Raw genomic sequence first — 23,779 nt, forward strand, 5'->3', positions numbered from 1 at the left:
AGTATAATGACCTGGTTACCCAAAATTACAACATGATATAGATTACGCACATCTACAATGTATAAGGGTTATTGCCATAAAGTTTCGTTGAAATTCCCTCAGTAGTTTAGGAAGAGTAGCCGGAACATCGTTGTGTCTAGACTCGTCCAAAAAACGAAGTATAGTGACCTGGTTACCATGGTAACCACAAAATTACAACATGATATAGATCACGCACATCTACAATGTATAAGGGTTATTGCCATAAAGTTTTGTTGAAATTCCCTCCGTAGTTTAGGAGGAGTAGTCAGTACATCATTGTGTCTACAGAGGGACAGACAGATGGACAACCATTTCATGGCTGGGGCATAAAAATTGAATGTATAGTATCACGAATAGACTGTGCCCCCACAACCCCTAACAATAAAACTGTAGGTCATCATTATGGTCATCAGGTACATAAATATTATAAGTGGTACTTTCTAATGTGTATTAGTGACATGTTATACTGGCAATGGCATTTGTGTATGAATTACAATTAACCAATAATACTATTTGGACATACTCATATTACTTGTGAGTGATATGACACTCGGTTGATTGCATCAAGTTACACTTTTCTCTTCATTACTCTAAATATTATCAGAATTTAATCAGACACCATAATATACCATTTCAACACCTCACTATTAGCAAATGACATGCTGGGATTTAGATAATATCACACAGTATCTTTCAAACTAAAGGATAATACATAATTATTCAGAAGTTAAAGGTTAGGTAAACATGCCACAGCAAGGAAAAGAGTGTTGGATTGGTGTCAAAACAAAGTAAAAATAAAAAAATCATAAAATCATAAATCATTCTTCTTTTTAGGGTTACACATAATGCATAGGATTCTGTTGCATTAATTGACATCCCTGTCAACAGTTTTTCTTTAATTCAAATGAAGCGATTAGGGAGACTGGAGTAAAGTGCATGTAATAAATAACCAAAACACCTAAATCTGAACATCAGGAAAAATTAAAGTAGATAATGATTAAAAACTTAAATTTTATGATTTTGTTGTGATTAATTTCTCATTTTTAAGGAATCTGAAAAAGCATGTTTTCAGTAAGTAAGTATGAACTCCAATACTTTTCAGTACTTGTGAGCGAATTCTAGCACTTTTCCAGCACCGACCCCATATTCCAGCACTTTTCCAGCACCGACCCCCAAATTCCAGCACTTTTCCAGCACCGACCCCAAATTCCAGCACTTTTCCAGCACCGACCCCCAAATTCCAGCACTTTTCCAGCACCGACCCCAAATTTAAGCACTTTTCCAGCACCGACCCCAAATTCTAGCACTTTTCCAGCACCGACCCCCAAATTCCAGCACTTTTCCAGCACCGACCCCAAATTTAAGCACTTTTCCAGCACCGACCCCAAATTCCAGCACTTTTCCAACACCGATCCGAATTCCAGCACTTTTTACCTTGTGTATGAACCATGACACATATTGAATCTTTCTTTATTTTACAAACAATACTTAGTCTGATAGGAAACTTAATTAATTCAAACTTACCGCTGTTCTTGGTTTACAAAACAACTTGACAACCATGCCTTTTCTATTTCCTGTTGAAAAAAAAATATACATAAAAGCATGTGGAACAAGTTACCTTACTATCATTATACAATTTTAAAATACCCCGGTACTTAACTTGTGAAAACTTAATATAGTCAATGAAATAGGCCAAAACCAATTAAGCCATTTTGTGCATGTTTGCAGTGGGCTTGTTACTTAATGAAATTCTTTGTTTCTGTAAACTTTGTTGGTCATCATTGCAGGTCCCTACCAGTCAAATATCTTAATTTTAGGCTTTGTGGTTAATGATAATCAGAAGGTGCTTTTTTGAGTGTTTTAACTAATCTGACCTCTGCGAGCCCAAATATGGGTCAAGGTCATTTCTATACAACAAGAGGCCCACTGGCATTAACTATCATCAGACTGTAAACTTAAGACTTACATACGTAATTATAAGGGTGAATGGCAACTTTCATACTTGCACTACTTTCATTAAAATCCCACAAAGAATTTATTCAGTATGGTAGTTTCTGTCAGCAGTAGGAAACTACTTGTCAGTATAGTCATCAAAATCATTTAAAGCCAAATTTGAGCTAATGTCCCCATTTTGGGCCTCTTTCTTAGTCTCTAGGGGTCAAACGAACCTTAATTATTTTCGAAGTGATTGCCCCTCTTCCAAATTCATTCCAAATTTGGTTGAAACAGCTAATTAAGTAATTCCCCTTCGAGACCCCACCTCTCTGTCACAAGTGGTCAAACTAGCTTGATTCATATATTATATGAATGTCCTTCACCACTGATGTTTCAGGCTAAATTTGGCTGTAATCCAATCAGGCATTAAGGAGTAGTGTTTTAAAGAAAATTTCAGCTGAGTTCACCTTTAGGAGTGCTGCTCCTCTGTCCCCTGGGGTTGAACACTCCTCATATAAGTTATAATTGCCCTCTCTTTTTGGGGCCCCATCCCTCTAAAAACATGTCTTCCCTTCTCCCTTAATATGTATTGATTTGTTTTGGACCTATAGGTGAAAGTAACACTGCACTTTGTCGGAAGGGTGATAGAAGTTAACAATTTCATTAGAATATCTCTAATCGTTAAAATGTTAATGTATCCTAAATTAGCAGAAAAATATGCACATTGAGATTAAGGTCAAACTGACTGTACACTAATGCTTTGCCCATCGGCATCAGGTAATGCAAGTATACTGCAAGTTTTGTCTGGATACCCTCAACAGTTAAGAAGTTATGGCCAGGACAAAATTTGAAATTACTTTACCTTTGACCTTGTTGAATTCGCACTTATTTGACCTTTGACATTGACCTTGAGGTCAAAGCCACATTGACCCAGCAGCAGTGCACTGCACACTGGCTTTAGGTGATGCAAGACCCTCCGAGTCGCATCAACATATTTTCAACGGTTCAGTTCAGAAATAATGATTGCCCTCCCTAATAATGTTTCAGGCCAAATTTCAGCGAAGTTCCCCATTTAAGACCCCATTTCTCTGTCCCAATGGGTCAAATCAACCTCATATATATAAATAATGATTGCCCTCCCCAAATGATGTTTCAGACCAAATTTTGTTGTAAGCCATTCAGACATTAAGGAGGATCTACTAGTAGTGTTCTAAATCAAATTTTCAGCTAAGTTCCCTTTCGGGGCCCTATCCCTCTGTCCAAAGGGGTCAAAACTATCAGCCTCATTTATATAATAAATGATTGCCCTCCCCCAAGGATGTTCAGACAATCTGGCTCAATCTGCTTTGGTGTTATAGAAGAATAGTGTTTTGAAAGAAAAAGTTTATGCACAGTGTGATCTTTATATACTGCATTATATCATTCATGTCTGTGAGTTTGTACTGGAAAAGCACGAGATCAACTTTTTTTAATAAATTATTTTAAGCAGAAGTGAACATGTTACACAATTTTTCAGTTTTCATTTATTTCTATAAATTGTAGAGAGGTTTCGTATTTCCCAAAAAAATAGCCTTCAACATCTTCATTTATTTCCTAAATAACTTCAGGATCATCAATGCTGCTAATTATGACCTACCAACTTAAGGCCCTTCTTCACCAATATTTGTACTTTTCTGCAGCTGAATATTCCAGTGCGTCCAATCTTGACAGAAACTCCAGCATATCGCTGAAGCAGCCATTGGATCAGATATGCGAGAGTACTGCAGAAAAAAAAAACAATCATTAAATTAGGCTATTCAACCAAACACAAAAGAACAATTGTTTTTTTTCTTTTTTTGCCTTCTCAACTGCCCTCATATATTACCACTGCCAAAACAAAAAAATAACAAGAGGCCCATGGGGCCTGTATCGCTCACATGGTTGGATTTGACCAAATGTCAAAATAATGTTCATGTTCAATTCATTTGTTTGTCCCCCAACTGCTTTAAAGAAATAATTAAGTCCAGACTCTCCAAGTTTCAATATGCCTTGATAACTTTCCATCAAATCCATTCATAACTTTATGACTAGTAGTGATTTAAAGGAATTATCTCTATTTCCCCTATTGGGCCCCACCCCTTTGGTCCCTTGGGGATCAGAGTCATCATTAATGCAAAATCTATTTTGCTTTCTCCAATGATGTTTCTGACCAAATTGGGTTCAAATTCATTCATAACTTTATGACTAGTAGCGATTTAAAGGAATTGCCTCAATTTCCCCTATTTGGCCCTGCCTCTCCGGCCCCTTGGGGGTCAGAGTCACCATTTATGCAAAATCTGATCCCTTTCCGCCAAGGATGTTTCTGACCAAGTTTGGTCAAAATCCAATAAGAACTTTTTGACGAGTAGCTATTTGAAGCAAATGTTGACGGACGGATGACGGACGCCGCTCCATGACATAAGCTCACCGGACCTTTGGCTACATGCCTCCACACGGAGGTAATGAATATGTTTCAATCAATAAATGATGGTAAGAACAATATTGACTATTTTGTTTCATTTATTCAACAAAATACATTCCATTTGGTATTGTACATTCTGTTCATGTGTCTGCATTATAATGCTTCAGTGACGACTCATTACGGTGATCTGAAATTTCGCTAAGAGGCAACCTTCATGCCATATTGTTTTGATTAGAAACGGAGCTTGGGTAAAGCGTGATGGGCGGGGCTTAACATGATGGATCATGGTTCTTTTGCAGATTAGAACATGGTCCGTATCCAATCAAAACATGCGTTGCAAACGAGTTGCGTTAGAATTACAAGAGGTCCAATTGGCCTGTTTTGCTCACCTGGTTCTACAGCAACTTCTATGTCAGTTATACAGATACTATGCTGATTACTACTTAAATATCAGAGTAAGCTAGGTATATTCAAGTCAATAAATTTTCTAGTCCTTCATTCTAGAATAACATTGGCCTAATATCGGGTCTCAGAGTCCCTTGGCTATTGAGAAATCATTCTTTGAAGATTTAAAGCCACATACTCCCAAAGAAATATACATAAATGTTTACATTTTGACCTCTTTACAGCTTTCAGACTTAATATATATACCTAACAAATTGTCCTGAATCAAAAACTGGAGGAAAATGTATATCTATGAAAGAATCTAGGGAAAATTCCGAAAAATTATAACTGGATCCGATGGACCAAGTTTCTATCTAAATTAGTCCCGCAATGCAAAGGGCGGGTTATCAGTCAACAACAACAATGGCGGAACGCTGAAAGCATGTGCCTGCCAAAACGCGGACAGATTCTGCCAAAAAGAAACATATAAGGTACTGGAATCGGCAAAGCTTCAGGATTTCCTTAGGAGAATTGATTCGTCAGAACTCATCAAGAGAAGAAAAGGGAATAGACTCAAATTCTGATTTTGACGAATGTCTATTTGATTGCTGGTTAGCTTTTCCAGTAGTCCTCGTACATTGTCAACTTTACCAATTTGATTTTATCCATGTTTTGTTGAATTGATATTGCTATATTTTAAATAAGTATTAAGTTGTATATTTGTTTATATTAATCAGTTATTACAAGAATATTTTGCTAATAAGTTCAAATGAAAGCATTTATATAAACAACGGCCATGTGTGTAGTTTATGTGTAGTAGTTGTTGTAGCCTTGTTCTTGGCTCCATGACAAATCCTGTGATAAAAATAAATGCGGCGAGTTATTTTTATACACTGATGTTGCAAGGATTCCCCCAGTAAAGCATCCAGTCGAACGGCCATTTTAATGTTAGGAGACTAAGGAGAGCATGAATGAGCATCTGGGGTTGCCATTAATACATGTCTATAATTAGAATTTTAGGTTATTTGGGAGTATGAGGATTTAAGCATCTTGGTTTTTGAGAAGTTGTTTCAAGAGTTTAGCTTATTTCACCCCTGTTAATTTGAATATAGGCCCAGGTAATTTATTTCTACAACTACATTTGTAGATAGCCCTTCACCCTAGCATACCACAGGTGTAATATAAAGTCCCTAGGCCTCTTGGTTATTTAGAAGTTGTTAAAATATTTTAGTATTTTTTACCTCTATGACCTTGAATGTAGGTCAAGGTCATTCATTTGAACAAACTCCATAGCCCTTCACCTAAGCATGCTACAGGCCTAACATCAACTCCCTGCGCCTCAGGGTTATTGAGAAGAAGTTGTTTAAATATTTTAGTCTATTTGACCCCAATAACCTTGAATGTAAGTCAAGATTATTCAGTTGAACAAACTTGGTAGCCCTTCACCTCAGCATACAACAGGACCAATATCAGGTTGTTTAAAGGCAAAAGTTGACACTGGACGCGGATGGATGACGGACGCTGCACCACGGCATAAGCTCACTTACCCTTTGGGCAGGTGTCAGAGCTAAAAATTAGAATTGTAATTTCTGTTCCTCTATGATGCACTGCAATACAAGATCTAACAATACTCTGTAGGAGGTCATCTCAGCATAACCTTTGAGCTCAGCAAATCAGCGCGTCACCTATGAAATTGTCTGTGTGATTTCATTCTTCTGAAGTGTTAATACTAAGTTATGTAACGTTTCTGAGGTATACCGGAAATGTCTCAACAAATTTATAGCTTGACGAATTTATAGTTAAACAAACGTGTGCTGCCTGTGTGATTTTCCTTTATTGTACAAGAGGTAAACAGTGAAAATAACAGCATCATGAAAAAAATATTTACTTTGAAAAGATTAACATGTACAATGGCTATCTTCCAAATCCAGTTGGCCACTGCTATACAATCCGTCCTGTCAACAAGACATTTTATAATCGTTTTCTGTTCTTCTTTCAATGTAACACCCAGTGGTCACTAGATATAGCAACTTCTTTTTTTACCATGGCCATTAAGACAGTACACCAATAATGTTGGTGAAATGTTGTGCATTTCAAATCGAGCTCTGAATTAAGTTGTAAATACTAAGGAGATGCAACTGAAGGCTTGTATAACACTGTTTGTCATTGGTTGACTAATGATCACATTGTTGACCAGTTTTCATTGGTTTATATAAATTTGAAGTTCAAAAGTTATGCTGAGATGACCTCCAGCGGGATAATTAACAGATCTTGTATTGCAGTGTATCGTGGGGTATCGTAGATGAGTTGAAATTACAAGACTAGTTTTAACTAGATTTTCACAAAGGGTGATTTGAATATAGCCACCATCTGATGATGGTGGGCTAAACATTGAAGGTAGTTGCCTGTGATCGGATGGCTCAGTAGTAAAACACTCGCCTTTCACCTTGGCAGTCGGGTGTCGATTCTCTGATCTGACATGAAAAAGTATGGGGGTCACCTGCCTGACCACAAGGGTTTTCCCCAAGTTACTCTTGTTTACATCCACATTAGACCCCTTGCACATTTCCATCTGGACCAAGGAGTGTAGTTAATATTGTTGATATAATTTGTTTTGCAACTGTTGTAATATGAATAAAGTTTATATCATTGATATTATGGTTGCCTGTATGTCCTTTTGTTTTCCTGATCAGACTCAAAATTGAATGGGCACAACTAGGGATCAAGGGGGTCACATTGAGAAATATCCTTCCAGTACATCTCAAGAATTAGTGATAATAAGGATTATTTGAACACAAATGGCCGACATAGGACAAAGGGCAACTTTGAACTTTGAATAGCCAACCTTCTGATGATGGTGGGTTACCCTAGTTATAAGACATCCACTTATACAGCAAGAGGTTGTTAGTTAGAATCCCAGTGTGGGCATCATATTCTACTACTTCCTGTTAGATTTTGTGGTTCTAACCACCGAGGTCAGTACATATATATATATAAGGCATGTGTATAGGAAATTGAGATAATTTATATGAGTGAGATAGTAAAAAAAAGGGAGTTTTGATTTCTTTGGGGCAGATGACTTTATGAATAAAGAATCAAATTGTGGGTAAATGTGGAAAGTGTAGGCAGGTCACAAAGCTGTAACTGTTGTAGCAGAAAAGAATTACAATTTACAACTGTCATTTTGGACTACTTTTCTGATGTAGCTACTAGCTAAAGGTCACCTTACTATAGCTGGGGCTGGTATTAATTTCTATTTAGCCAATAGTTATAGAACATTCTATTCAAAGAATGAGAAGTAACTAATTGAGTCCAAGTGTAGGCAGGATATCTTCATTAATATACTGTATATATAAACCACAAATAACATTCTGTAATCTGTCTAAAACTATATATAACTAATTGGTCGACTACATAATAATAACCCATCCGTGTTTGCCTTCACAAGACAAGTCTGTGGGAATTAAAATAACAGAATTATTCAAATGACCACAGTAGATATATATGTCACATGAAATTTCATTGTAATTTAATTGGCATGAATTTCAGTTCATATTAATTAGCATAACACAAAGGTTTGGTATGTTGACTATAAAATTAAAATATGTAATTACTTGATTTAGCCAAACCACTTGTTTTGAGTGACTGATTACATAGGCTATAGAATCTATAATTAGCTAACTTAATTGTTAAATGAACAGTCATGACCATGAGCAGACAGCCCGTTTCATTAATACCAACTTGTGATTTTCTATTCTATTTTACTCTTTTTGACTATTTTATAAATAATATTTAGTAAAGCGTTCAATATCATTTACACTCGTGTATGAAAAACAAACTGTCATTTTGAACTTTTGAGACAAATTGGGGAAAAAACAAATTTATAATGCTAGGTTCGGTTGACGTACTCCTGTTCACGTGCATTATCGTGCTTATAAAAACACTTCCTTTGAGTTAATACCTTGTAATCAGCCATATTATGATAATTATATAGAGAATTGTCCATAAGTAGGATGGCATAATCGTTCGATTTCGGTCACTCGTTCACTAAATCGAAATGTCGAACACCAGTTCATCTCTACATTCCCGGCATAAACTGTCTCTCAGCTGTGTACCATAGACGGCAGGACTTCCATGTTACTTGTCTAATGTAGGTCAACTCCCATGTGACCCTATTCAACCAATCAAAACAGCTGGCCTTGCCGCCTTGTTGTTCCCAGCAAGTCGCCATTACGGCTGTCGCCATTTATGCGAAGTACTTGTGAATTCGGAATTTTTTCTCAATATATGGCCGAATTGAGGTTTATGGGTTGAGGTTTTATCTTCAATTTTATTTCAAGAACATGGAGTGACAATGAATCACCCAAATCCATCAGGCAACGGCTGTTCTCTGGAGGATTGTTACGCCAACATATTTGCATTGGTAAGATCACATTTAAATACACATGAACTTATCATCTTCGGCTTTACATCGATTGTTTTCCGATACGATGAGGAGAAATTTGATGATAATTGTTATATAAGCGTAAATATCAGCATATTAAGTAATACGCTGTCTGTTTTATCGTTCACTGATTTGAAACTGTACTGTTAATTTGACGACAGAACACCTGCTTAGTGAAAATAGTTGATTGTTCGCGATCGGTGGTATTGACTTTTTGTATGTAACAGTAATCACAGTGTAATGTGACGACAATCACATTGCTGTCATTCATAAAAGACACTTCCGGTTAATGTTTTCTGCAAAACCAACAGTTATGTAATGGGTTATGCATTTTTTTACATTGTTTACAGACGGATATTTGCGGGATAAAATGGAGGAAATTGACAGCCAAAGCTGATTATAGCCCAAATACGGTTGATCATTTGGAGGACCCCGTGCTCGAGTCCTATTCCAGATGCATTCAGGCCGATATTCTCTGTGTTTGGAGAAGGGTACAAAGGTATTCGGACCAACCACAGAGGGTTATAGATCAGCTGTCCCACCATAAGGAGTTGTGGATATTTTGGTATGGTGATGAACCGTCTGTCCTTGGTAACCTCCTGTCTCCATATTTAGATGGTAAGTATTGTTATGTCGACAGTTCAAGCGATGAAAAACACAATCATTAAAATAGCTTGTTTTATTTTGTACTTTGCTTTGCATCAGACTGATTTTTATGTTTAATGCAAAAAAATAAATTAAATATGTGATTATATTTTTGTCATCATTCTTCATGTCTCTTTATTTTTAAAAACTCTCCCTTGGTAAATTATTGTCTTGGTTATAATTCCTGTGCCCCTAGTATCATGACCAGTTATCTTTTTCCTTATTTATGCTGGATGTGCGTTAATTGCTTTTGGGTGTATTAGAAATGGCTTTCCTCTACCTCCAAAACCTGGCACGTCCTTAAATGATCCTTGCTGTTAATCGGACGTTAAACAAAAAAGAACAAACAAATTTCAAAAATTTCATAATCTGTATTGATGCTTATTATTTTCCAAAAAATTGATGCACAGAACTCTCCTGTTCAATATCTATGCCCTCAATTCATTTGTAAATAAGTGAGTCCATGATATGCGTGCATACATTTCAAATTTACCAATGAAATGGAATAAAAGCCATCGATTTCATCTAGAAATCTTTTTTTTAAATAACCATGTTGGCTGTAACCATCCTCTGATATCAACTTGTTATTCAGATGAAATGAAAATGAGTTGTGGATATGACATGAACAGTCAGATTAAATACTTGCAGAATTAGGCTGTGTTGCCTTATAGAAATACTGAAAAATAATGGATGTATACATTGATTGTTTCTTATGTCGTGCAGATCTGGAATGAAAACAAATTGCTTGATATTTTTGTTTCAGAATCTGAACATGGATCATGGGATAAAGACAAAGATAAAGACAAGGATAACTCTCTCTCTTATGAGTGCCGTACATTACTCTTTAAAGCCCTTCATAACCTCATAGAAAAGTGAGTATTAACTGAGTATGATAGCAAGAATTAATTAGGAGTGATAATTGTGCATTTATATTTTATATGAACATGGTCCTAACACTTCACAACAAATAATAAATCAAGTTTTTTGGCAAATTTATCATTTGGTATTTTCCATTTACCGATTTGACCTAATAAGGGCGCCTGCCACAAGGGCGCCCCTACCTTTTTTCAAGAAAATAAATCTTTGACTGAGTGTCAAAATGGTGTTCAAAAGTAATAATTCATGTGAAATATTTTGCTACTTTATGTGTTCAATTTTCTTCAGCAAATTAAGTAACTGGAACACATGTTTTCGCCACATTCTGTGTATTCCTACAGGCTACAGATGACATGTCGGTGCAAAGAGCACCCAAAACTAAACACACAAACAAATAATAACTTACCATCTTTATTTGAAGATAAAGTAAAGACTTCATTCTTGTTGATAAATAACTTTTGTTCAGAACAGAAAGCTAGTAAAAGACATTGTAAATCAATTATTAGGTCAAAGAAAACGATGTCTGATATGATCTGGGAAATCACCTGTTTCCATAAATAGAACACAAAAGAGTTCCATTTGAACATAAATGGTGGAACACACGTTCTCTGGTCTAAAGATCAGCTGGCATGGTTTACAAGTTTACAGGAGTATTCAAGTGATGTTTAAGCTTAATATATGATAATGAATAGATATCTTCATCTGGAATATTTTATGACTGAATATTTTACCGTTTCCACAGCCTTGGGTATTCTGCTATAAGGTATAGTCTGTTTCATAAAACTTCAGAATAACTAATCTTAACAAGGGCGCCCCCACTGTCAATTACCAGCGCCCTGCGCCCTTATTAGGTCAAATACAGGTAATTATTTTAGTAATAAGATTAAGTCATTTTGTTTAAAAACTGCCATACTCCTATTTTGAACCTGAATTTGTCATTTTAAAGCATTTGATAAGTCTTGAACAAATGTTTTGCAGATGTCTGTTAAGTAAAGGTTTTGCCAGGCTCGGAAGATGGTTTGTGCAACCTTTTGACTCCACTCAAGCCAACACAGAAAGAGGGTAAGTGAAGATGGCTTGAAATTAAATATGTTATAACCTAGTTATGTATCATAGCTTGATCAGAAAAGCATCAGACAATACAACCTCAAATGATAATTTCTGCCCTGGCGGTTTGTGTTTCTAAGGAAGATGGAATCAAAGACTCGTATCATAATGTCATTGGTATAAAGCCCCAATTGTTCTTTCTCGATGGTATGCAATGATTAAACATTTTTGGAAACTGGAGTTGATTGAAAAAATGTGGTCAGTAAGATTATTTCTTTGATCATCAGTCTAAATTACCTTTAAAATTGACTGGAATCTTTCTCTTGCCTTTATTTATGCTAATTTTTTCTAATTTCTTCATTTTCAGAACTCATCTGTCCTTCAGTTTCAACTTTTTCCTGCATGGAGAAAGCTCTGTGTGTGGCAGTATTGATGTTAAACAACACCCACCTGTATGGAATCTAACTCCACAGCACTTGACATTGGCACAAGAAAATCAGGCCAATTTCCAAGGTAAATACTTTAACCAATATTATAAATGATGCCATATGACAAGATGGTGAGGCTGGTGACTTGCTTAATGTTTTCTTAATCTCAGGTCAGCAGTACACAAACTTTGGGATATTATTTTGTGTGTAGATAAAGAGCTGACTCCAATGAACGATGTCAGTTTGGTTTGACTTGTCTATTGGTAATTTCGAACAATGGTGACCACAATGGGCTGTCTACACCTGGTAAGCCCTATATGCAAACATGTTAATGTACTGTTCTGGTGTGATCATAAACTAAACTTACCATTGTCAGCATGTACCAGCTGCCATATGAACAGAATTTTCATTGAAGAAATAGAATTGTTTCTTTCTGGGTATGTTAGGAACGTCTTTTCCATTTGAGATAGTTATCAAAAAAAAAATGATCCTATTCTTTTTTTCATGTTAAAATTTGTGTATCATATTGGTGTGGATTAACTTGACTAGAGGCAATATTTTCTTTGCAGTCATCCTTGCACCCTATGGATTAAATGGAACCCTGACTGGAAATTCCTACAGAGAAACCGACCAATCGGCCCACAAAATTCTGGAGGAATGGGGACGATTTTACCCCCTTAATGCTGATGATCTGAAAGATGATGCAAGTCGCCCACCTCCTCTGGTGGAAGTAATTGTTGGTAAGTTTTGTCATTGGTCCAGTAAGAAAACACATCATAAGTGTTAGTTTTAATTCTGAATTTTGATGGAGTGTATTTGTAGCATCTGTCTGTCTGTGTACTCCCTTTATTTAAAATTCTTCAAAAAAATGATTGCTTCAGTATCATTTGCTTTTAGTAAGATTTTGTGAGCTTTGAAATTTAATACATGTCTCCAAGGCTTTTGTGATTTAATGAGTCAATAGTTTCTTTGCAGTGGTTCAAATTTTTGCAAATCCCATGCATAACTTTAACTGGCATTCTGCTCCGGTGGTGGCAGTTTCTGACTGTGACATTTTGTGTGGTCAATTCATGCTATTCACCAAGACACCTTTGTTGCATTCATGATTTCCATGCATTTGGAAGCAGTATTATTTGAATAATATTTTATTTGTGCAAATACATGCTGGAACCAAAGTAAATGAAATTGTTCTTGAAATGCGATATGAAGATACCTAGTCCCTGTATTGGTGTGATGAACATTCCTTTGAGAGAAACCTTTTTCCAGTGTCGTTTGCCTTTTAATGTTTCTGAAGTTTATGCTTAGTAGCATAGCGTTGAACAAGTGAATTACATTTTTGAAGGGTTCATGTCAACACTTCTGCATATATATAGGCATAAGTAGAAAAATGTGAACAGTTAAACTGTGGTTAATGTTTAAGCAGGAATGTGGCTAAAACAATTTTAAGTGTTTACTTTAGCTATGATAGGATTTCAGTACCCTAAGGGAAGTAACTCCAACTCTAGAACAAGAACTAGCATTATTTAAAAATGGTTCAAAGTAGCTGATAAGGCAGTCTGTGGTTGTACCGTTGAAATTTGTGACCATATTTTAGTTGAGCAAAAATATTAACATTTTAGTGTTGTACCTTCCATTGATTTGACAATATGAAATGTTAAGCTGAGGAAAATAATTTTACACTTAATCATAAAGTTGTATGTTTGTTGCTGGTGTGTCTAAAAACAAATTCACAAATATGTAAGTGGTGAATCTACAATTTCCCATACAATACCTATAATTCTATCAAATTAAAAACACCGGTAAATTGATGATTCTGGTATCTATTATCAATATTCAGTCCACAAACCTGCATGTACATCATTTCTTCTACAATAAATGGTAAAATTCAAAACGAACAAGAGACACAGCAAAAAAAAACTTTCAAATATACCATCTTTGTTACAAATGTAAAGGTGAATTTCCTTATAAGGCAATCAAACTAGATTGGTGCATTTTTCCCAAGATTTCAACAGATCAACAGATCCGGAGTTATATACCTTGGTGTGTAAGGTCAAACGTCCTGAGTAGCTTCATCCATAAATGGTAACAGATAGAAATTTGGATCAGCGTCCTCGCATGAATTATTATGACAGATTTATTGTCATGAGACAAATCAGAGTTGTATAATATTGGAGTGTGTGAATTTAAGATTTTCAGACATGATTGTAGGCTGATCAATTGCATTTGAAACGTTAAATTATACCAAATATAATTGCAAAGGCTACATAACGTCTGCTATTTGTATCATTTTTTAAGTGTTTTGCAACATTACCGTCAGTGGCTCTGACAATGACCATCTGTCAGAAATCAGCCATCATCCAGATGTCTACATAATCATAGCTAGCTTCTGGGTACTTGGGTTTGACTTTGAGTTGTGGAGTTAAACAGTGATATTTCAGACATGGTAAAAATCACTCAAAAATTAACATCATTTTTTTTTCAGCTGGAGTCCGAATGAAGTACCCATCTTGTTATGTGTTCTTATGTGACTCTGAAGAATCTCCAGCTCGTGTGCAGCCCCACTCTGTTACTCCACATCTCGTGGTCAATCAGGTGGTCAAATGACTCCGCCAGTCTCACCAGAAAATCTAGTTGGGGGTGAAACTGGTATCAAAATACTACCTTCCCTCCACTACTCTGGCAATCCAAGTGAACTCAACACAGATATAGTAGCTAATACTGCAAATGCATTCAGTATCCAGATACGCAACAGAGTCAGTCAGGATAACTGTGTCACATCAGGCATAGTCAAAAGGTAAGTAATAGACTTTCAAATTGCAGCCGATTCTTACTTATTTAACATTAACCAATTTCAATATTAGCTTATATGGTTATTCTGCTGCTTATTCTGCCGCTTCTTGGTGCATTTAAGAATGCTATAAGACACCCAAAACAATAGTTCAAATTAAAATTCTTAATAATGACTTCCTGGCCCCACATAGCTTTTAATATATGTTATGATAACAGGAAGTACATTATTTGTTATGAAATTATAATGTTTTCATGAAAGAACTATGTGGAGATAAAAGCAATAGTAAGCTTATAACTGGAGAACAATGAATTATTTACAAGTTTTGTGTAGATTTTGATGAATGAAAGATCTGTCAATGTAACATTACATATCTGTACTCACAGAACATTATACAACCTTGCTTAAATTTCATTTTATTTTCAGATATATTTTCTTGGCATTAAGATTTCATTTTTACATTTTTCTTCAGATCAACTGAAACCTACAATGACAGCAATGTTGCAGGGGTATGGGAATTCAACGATCCCACTGCTAAAACAAACTGCAACTGTCTAAGGTATCTATAACATTTCAAACTTTCAGCTGACTTTGAGGAGTTTTGTATCAACCTCAGATTTTTTTTGTGTGAATATTTGCAGCATATAAATTTTCAATTTAAACCTAGTTAGTTGCCTTTCATGACAGGAAGTAAATAGCAACCAGTATTTTATCGACCTTGCTATGAATGCAATATTGTAAGTAAACATCAGTTTTAAGGATATGTAAAATTTAGACATGCATCATATGAAGTTTATATATTATAATCCTGATTGGTGTATTTATTTCAGACACAGAGCAAACAAAGCAAAGCAGAGTCTGGCGAGTCATGGGAAAGGTCCCAATACCGCTGGTACCAAGCATCAGAAGGGGGAGAACCCAGAGAAACTTGATCGTCAGCAATCACGTGTGAATCGAAGTTTAACTTCTTTCCACAGACGAGCACCCTTGACTGACGATTTGCTTCAGTTTGACATGATGGGGATGATGCCACAAGTTCAACCTCTTCCTCCACCTACTGCCAACTTCAGCTCTACGGCAAGTGCCAATGTGTTGCCCCAGCTTAATGAGGGAGTTGGAGTGGAGTCTCCATCTCCAGCAGCCCCCTCACCATTGGACGAGCCCCACAGTCAGACTGTTGTCAACCCCAGCGTTGACCCCACCATGCCTAAACTTAGCCCCCACCCTCCAGCTGAGGAAACAGCTGAAAAGGAAGTGGGTGCAGCAGTTGGAAAGCCTGCTGCAGAAAGTGTTATCAATGGAGGAGTGGACAATGTTGCCAAACCGACAGAAAATGCCTCCTCAGTCTCCCAAAAGGCTTTGACAGACAGTGTATTTTCACCTAACTCATGGCCAACAAGCCAAGGAGACATTGTTAAGAATTCTAATGTAAATAGCTGGATTTCGTCTCAGCAACGCCAGATTGATTCTATGAACCTGAAAAGGCCTGTTTTACCTTCAAAGGACTGTGAACAAGATGAACTAGTCACAAATGCTTTATACAGCTTTGAACAAGTCAATGTATGGTGAGTACAAGATAATTCTTAGAGTATGCATGTACTGTAGAAAGCCAAATGATTATCTCGGATGGCTATTTTGTTATCTAAATGTTTGTGCTTTCATTTATAAATAACACAGACATTAGGGATTTCAGCTAAAAATTTTACTTCAGTCTTGTTTGTTGTAATGTGAACTTTAAATTTCTTTCAGAAACTGCTTTAAAGAAAGTGTAATTTCAGACTTTTTTTTACTCTTAACTGACCTCAACCCTGCTAATAACTTCGGTTAGATTGGAAATCTATATAGGAATTTGATATCTCTTGTTGTATGAAATATCTTTTATTAATATTGTTAATAATGTTTCAGGAATAACTTTCCTGTGAAAAAGGCCAGAGTTGAGGGTCTGTATCTGGCCAACTTAATGGGATCACAGGTTCCTCATGATCCACGTCAGAATAGTATGCCAAGCCCGGCCCAGAAAAATCACAAGCCCTCAACACCCCAGCCCTCAGCTCCAGACATATATGAGTTCTCTGACGAAGCCTCTATCAACCCATCCCCAATCTCAACACGAAGCTTTCGAAGCAGTCGTGATGATCGTTCTTCATTTAGTAAAATGGTAGGTATCAACTATAAACCTATTGGGTCTAAAAAATAACTTTCACTAACCCTACTGACCCTGCATATTTTTCCTACTCTGAAGGGGCTTTTTTTTTGCCATTTTCAAGGAAGGACTATTACTTGTCTATGTTACCTTAGTAAAAACTATTTAAAAACAAAAACATTTCCTCCACCTACCTATCTGGTATGCTTATCTACAAGTATTATTTTTATAGGCCGTAAATTTGTAAGATTTAGATAGTATTACTTTTAGACTTTAAAATATTTCAAAAATGCAGTCTGAATAAATGCTCCTGAAAAATTGATAAGTGCTCTCAAGTCATAGATTTGTCAACAGGGGGGATATTTCAGACTTTTTTTATTCAGAATACAGAATTTTTGTCCGGAGCAATAATCCAGGAAAAGAGTATTTTATATTCATTGTGTGACCAAATCATATCGTATTAATGATTGCTTGTGATATATATTACCCCTTCACTACCATGTGAATTCTCATTGTAATTGTAGGAAGACGACAAGGACCCCAGTAGACACAATAGTGATTCTTTTATGTTTCCTGATCGTGCATCGCATGGAGGAGGTAAGTCAAGGAATTAAAAGTGCTCCACAGCCCAGGGCAGGTAAAATATAGGTCCAGACTTCTACTTGTTGGCTTGGAAACCTAAATCAATCTCCACTGTACAAGGTTAATTGATTAACCTAATACCACGGTGTACCACACAAAATAAATGTTTTCATAATTAGCATTGTTTAAAACAATGCAGATTTTTTGGATTTTTTTTAATGCAAATTGTCAGTTTTATAAGCTTGCCTCATTATCATAATATTTGACGATGTCACAATTTCTTGACCGTAAGTCATACCTATTAAAAGAGTAGTTGATAGAGACCAAATGGTGGCAAGCTGTATGATTCCGGGTTTTTTTGTATATTAAAAAACTATTTCAAGAAAACAATAAAAGAATCTGTTGGCTGTGAGAATCAAAACACAGTTTTGAAAAGAATGTCTGAAAGGGAGATGTGTGTTAATATGCTTTACTGTACTAAAAGAATTACAAAAAATATTATGATAGAAAGTTAAAAGTAATTAAAAAAAAAAATCTTTACATTAATTTTGTCTATATTTTATATATGTTGTTCTGTATTAACATTTCATAAAGTGAATAAAAAGCTTATGAGGATCACTATATGAGATCTAAGAAACCATTTTTAACTTCCCTTGAGTTGTCTCTTAATACAGATTCTACTGTATTTAGCTGAAAATCATCTAAAAAAAAAAAACGTGCTTTATACATAATTATATGTTCCTTCAGGTTGCTTTAGCTTATTTACATGTTTTCTAACAGCTGGCCATATCTAAAATCTTTTACATAATTATATGCTCTTTTAGACAATCAGCAGGGAAAGCAGTTTTTAAACGATAGATTTTCATGCCATGAAGTGAAAATTAAACGCTAATGAAAAAAAATATGAACTGTACAGCTTTAATAACTGGTCAGCAGTAGGCATTTCACAAATTGAACCCGTCTTTGTTGCAGAATCGTTGGGTTCACCACCTGAGACACCAAATCCTGTCCCGACACCTAGCCTGACACATGAGTATGATCTCCGACCAACTCAGAGTGATCTGGATCACATCTTTGATGACTCGGATAACGAGGATCCTGTAAGTTTGCAGGGACTGGTGTATTGATAAAATGTGTCTTAAAATAGCATATGGTCTAACAAAATGATAAATTGAAAAATTTAAAGTGATATAAGTTTGCAATGATTACCATGTATGCCATATATGTACCACACAACAGAGATAGAATATAACCTGTCTGGATTATTAGTCTCTACCAGTGTAACTGGGGGAACAATAGTTTATCTCCTGTCTGTCTGTCAGTCTATCCACTCAGTTTCTGCACTTTTCTCCGACAAGCTTCAAAGTATGTTTGTGAAAGTTGGTATGTAATTTCAGTATGAGTAACTACAGATCAAATTTGAGTTTCAGGGTTTTTGGGGGTCAAGGTCACCATTATTACTTTTAGTGGGGACAGGTAGGGGACTTTTATTGCTTTAGCAATTCTCTCAGAATGCTGGTTTGATAACATGTTGCATTTAATACTTTCAGTTTACTAGTCCAAGTGTAGTTGCAGAAAAGGCAACAGAGGAAAAGAAGTTTCCAGCATCCCTTGCAAGTGCTGTGATAAGTGATGGATCAATAGGTAAGTGAAATGTCTGACCTAGTCGAAAATATTATCAAATAATTTCATTGGCCATAGCTGAAGAAATTGGACTTGATATAGACTATGTATCTGGTGTACTAGGTAATTAATGGATCTTGTGATGTGGTAGTCTATTTCTGTGTGACTTAATCTGATGAATATATTTTTTGAAAACTTTTACAGCAATATTGAATCTGTCAACTGGTAAGGAATTCAGAATCTATTGGGTGTTCTTTTCTTATTTAAATGTAATCACTATTTCATTTAATATGTACAGCTCTTGTAAGGTTCTTTGCACTTTCACATATTTCATGTAAAGATATGAAATACTATGAAAATATATTCAGATTTGTGAAAGAATTGAAATATTTTCATTAACATAAAAAATAAAATATTTTCTTCAATATTGAAATGGGTAGTGTTTGTTTTTTGGTTGTTTTACTAAAATCCTATTTGAATGTTGCAGCTGCTTCAGAGTTGATGAGGATGTATCCCACTCCACCGTCTAACCCAGAGTCCTGTCATGACACGGCCATGGAGGTGTCCTGTGTTGAAATAAAGCCAGTAATCAAATCAGAGATCTTCCAGTGTGGCAGTAACCCAGTGGAAGACTTTTCTAGGGTAATTATATTGTTATTCTTCTCACTTCATTTAAGCAACAATGGCTTTTACTCCCATCCTACTATATCCAAATTACTGAGTTTATATTTTAATTTTCCTATTACAAATACATATCATAAATAATACATTTCAGGTGATTACACTGGATGATGTTATTCAGTAAATGCCCAGTGTGTAACCATTCAAATAGTTAACAAAACTTTTTAACTCTTTACGTACTCATTCAAATTTCATGGTCGCTACCTGAAGTGAATGCTGGGTATACCTTTGTGTATTGGAACATATCGCTATCACATCAGACGTTGATAAAACGATCTTTTACTGTTGTGTGATGCTTAATATTAAATGAAATTTATCGTATGGAACGAGTGCCGAGTACGAAAACCCCTTTACCCAATTTTTCCTTTGAAATATGGCGAAATCACAGGCAGAATCGCGGGAAATGACATGTTGATCGTCACATGTGCGAAAACCACACAGCCACATCGTTTTTTTTAATTGTGCAAAAATATTTTACAAATTTCTTACTTATATGATAAACATTACTCAATTATATATATTCTATCGTTTTTAATAGCTTTATTGTGTTTAACACCTCCACAATGTATTCGTCGTGGGTACGGAAAGAGTTAAATATGTATGTTATTCATAGAAGTTCATATTGAAAGCAAAATCAGAACTGAACTTCAGCAGAATTGCTCAAAATTAGTTGATCCTAAACCACTAAGCACTTGTTTGAAAAATATTGAGATTGATTTAAAGTGATTTACAATTTTAATAGTTGTTTTCCATGTGTTTCAGGATTGGTCTTATGTGTACAATCAGCCAACTGCGGCTCGGTTTGACATGTCAAGTAAATACTCGCCAGTCGATCTTCCTAGTGCTAATGGTCAGTTGTCTCCTATCCAACAACCACCTGACTACAAAGCATCATGGCAGTTCCAGATGCCCATCATGGAAAAACCGAACCCAACAAGGTAAGTCACACTTTAAGTGTAATATAGGGATAATTATAATTCCAGCTTTCTTGAGAATTGAAGAAAAAAAGATAACCTATTGAAAAATTTCATTCATACTGACATGGATGAAAATTATGTAGCTAAAATATTTTGATATTATTGAATACAAATTTCTTTGTGAAATGCAATTTGGTACTAGATAGAAGATTAAAAGAAGTGATCGATGGTGCCTGTTAATTGTAATGGTGAGAAGGATTCTTCTATAGTCATGGATTTGTGTTCATGATTTAGTATACTGTTGAACTTCCGACCATCAGCCTGTATTTAATATCTTGTGTTGTTTAATTTGTAGTTATATAAATGTGCCGTCCATAGAGAACATCCCCAGTCTCTCTTCACGCATGCCCTCTAGTGCTGTGGCGGCGTCGCCAGCCCCGTTCCAGAACAGTGTTGGCCAGCAGCGCACTCCCATGTCATATGAGCTTCAGTCTCCAGCATCTAATGCATCGTCTTATCTTAACAAGACTCTCAACTCTATAGACAATTCAGGCACAAACAATCAGATGCCAGAGGTACACAGTCTCATCGTTAACATAACATTGTCTGACTCGAGACTCAACTTATTCCGTGATTATAACTTTGATAGCTGCAATATTTGTGTGTGTCAGATGAGCATTAAGGGTGTGGACGTGGGACTTTACATGCCCGACCCAAGTGGTGCTCCTCCCGAGCCACCAGAACGGTGCTCGTGTGGCTTCAGTGCTGTTGTGAATCGTCGAGTTGGACACAATGCTGGCCTGTTTTATGAGGATGAGGTAGAGATTACAGGCATACGCGATGATCGTTACGACCAAAGGAAACCTAGTTTGTTAGCTATGGAATACCAACAAAAAGACAATAATAAGTCCGAAGACTTCAATCAAATGGAAATGGAGTTACTTTTAGGACAGTTTACAATGCCCTACTCTTCATTCGCTGCTACAGATCACATGTTCAAACTATGGCTCTCCAACTCTTCACATTATTCAGGATCAGTCTTTGATCTTCTGCAGCTACAGGGTAAGTGGTAGTTTTGTGTGAAAATGGTCGATGCATTGTCAGGTCGGGTGTAAGCAAACAAAATTATTAGTTTTAATTTGAGATAGGGGATGAAGTAATATTTGTTTGGTTTTCCACTGATTTGCAAAAGATATTTCTGTGTGACTTGGTCCAAGACATGTCTTGTTACCTTAAGTTAGGGTTATCTGTTTCTTTGTCAAAGCACATCTCTTTTTTTCTGTGTGAGTATGTTAGGATGGGAGAATATTGTATACTAAAATTAGATTTCATATTTCATTATAGCATTAGTTTGGAAAACCATTGTTAATGTTTATGCCACATCTAAAGAGAGTATATCCAAGTAATTCCAAGTAGTGCGTAGGTAAATTATAAAGAAATGTACTTTATATACATAATCTCAAAACTAAAAATCAGAGCAAGAAATGGAGGTAGATACAAAAGAACAATTGATAAAAAGAGTTAAACTGTCTCATATGAACAGGTCTTGTTTAATACAGGTGTTTGGAATATGTCAAAAAAGATGCAGTGCACATAAAAACAGTGCAGGGACATGCCCCCAAAACAGATATTTCACGTCCCATTTTGGCCAATGCTTGCCCTTTTCAAATTCTAGCTGGAACACTATATAGCTGGCTCATCTGTCATGTCATCTAAAGTTATTGAAATTTCACATATATATTGACATCCATAATCTGTGTAAACCATTACATACATGTAGTATGCAGGGATCGACACTAACAGTAGCCCGGAAGCCCTGGGCTGCCTCTTCCTCATTTCAAAACCTGGCAGTCTGTCAAGGCAACTAAGTTAGTGTCAACCCCTGGTATAGGTGTCCAGTTCTATACACTTTAGCTAAAATTTGACCAGAGTTGGGAAATAATGTAGATTAGCGATATAAAATACCAATACCAGTACTCATGATCAATACATGGTCATTGTCTCTGAAACTGAATGTTATGCATGCAGAATCTTATAATCTAACAAATGGTAACATGCATGGCTGTTGACATTATTTGTGTTTTGATTGAGTGGAGTAATAACCAATACATTTTGTAATAGATGATTAATCATTAGTGGTGGGCCGATTATCGATTATAATCGAAAATTAATCGAAATTACCAAAAATACAGCGACAATCGATCAAGTGACTTGTTTCAGTTTCAATTTGAATTTCAACGTTTGCCGGTGATATTCTTGCTAAAGTAAACGAAATCAAAAGTTACATACTGACTGGTCTGTTATGTTACAACTTTAAACAATGGCTTTAGTTTTGGATTACGTTGACATGTTTCAAATACTGGATTTCTGTACCAATTATTGAGAGTATTATACAGATTGTGGATGGGAAATATATAATAACAACAACGTCTCGTATGACTTCTTTTATTTCTATTAATCTGGTATGTTCATTGGAAACTTGTTAATATTGTTTTAAACTTTTAATCATGAATTCACAATACATTTTTTCAAATATTCATAATACATTTGATAAATTACTCTGATTTTCATACTATCCGATTATAATCGATAATCGATAGGAAGGGGCTATCCGATTATGCTGATTAATCAATTATGAAATCACATCCGATTCCCAACACTATTAATCATACAAGCAGATACATTTGATATACAATTTTCTCACTGTTATGTCATTAGTTAACTTGTGGTAATTAATGACTGTTAAGATCTAAAAATTAATCTTCTATTGATAATAATGACATGGCTGGCAAATGCAGTATAAATTCTGTGTGAAATATTAAGAC

At 35.7% G+C, this 23,779-nt stretch overlaps 2 protein-coding genes across 2 annotated transcripts in view; one reads left to right on the plus strand and one right to left on the minus strand.

The window, feature by feature from the left end:
• LOC117333034 (protein KIAA0100-like) overlaps window positions 1-8,915 on the minus strand; it is a 66,644-nt gene extending 57,729 nt beyond the window's left edge. The window contains 3 exon segments of the mRNA XM_033892149.1: window positions 1,546-1,595; window positions 3,593-3,716; window positions 8,742-8,915. Of these exon segments, the coding sequence (XP_033748040.1) occupies window positions 1,546-1,595; window positions 3,593-3,716; window positions 8,742-8,800 (233 nt within the window). The 5' untranslated portion in view covers window positions 8,801-8,915.
• Window positions 8,916-9,003: 88 nt separating this feature from the next.
• Window positions 9,004-23,779, plus strand: part of LOC117333035 (mediator of RNA polymerase II transcription subunit 13-like) — a 31,576-nt gene continuing 16,800 nt past the window's right edge. Inside the window, 17 exon segments of the mRNA XM_033892151.1 lie at window positions 9,004-9,203; window positions 9,575-9,842; window positions 10,633-10,741; window positions 11,724-11,807; window positions 12,160-12,305; window positions 12,790-12,960; window positions 14,703-14,770; window positions 14,773-15,014; window positions 15,481-15,567; window positions 15,839-16,573; window positions 16,914-17,166; window positions 17,676-17,748; window positions 18,706-18,833; window positions 19,284-19,377; window positions 19,844-19,998; window positions 20,800-20,975; window positions 21,310-22,016. Of these exon segments, the coding sequence (XP_033748042.1) occupies window positions 9,135-9,203; window positions 9,575-9,842; window positions 10,633-10,741; window positions 11,724-11,807; window positions 12,160-12,305; window positions 12,790-12,960; window positions 14,703-14,770; window positions 14,773-15,014; window positions 15,481-15,567; window positions 15,839-16,573; window positions 16,914-17,166; window positions 17,676-17,748; window positions 18,706-18,833; window positions 19,284-19,377; window positions 19,844-19,998; window positions 20,800-20,975; window positions 21,310-22,016 (3,565 nt within the window). The 5' untranslated portion in view covers window positions 9,004-9,134.

The sequence above is a fragment of the Pecten maximus genome, chromosome 8, assembly GCF_902652985.1.
Source record: "Pecten maximus chromosome 8, xPecMax1.1, whole genome shotgun sequence".
Taxonomy (NCBI): Eukaryota; Metazoa; Mollusca; class Bivalvia; order Pectinida; family Pectinidae; genus Pecten; species Pecten maximus.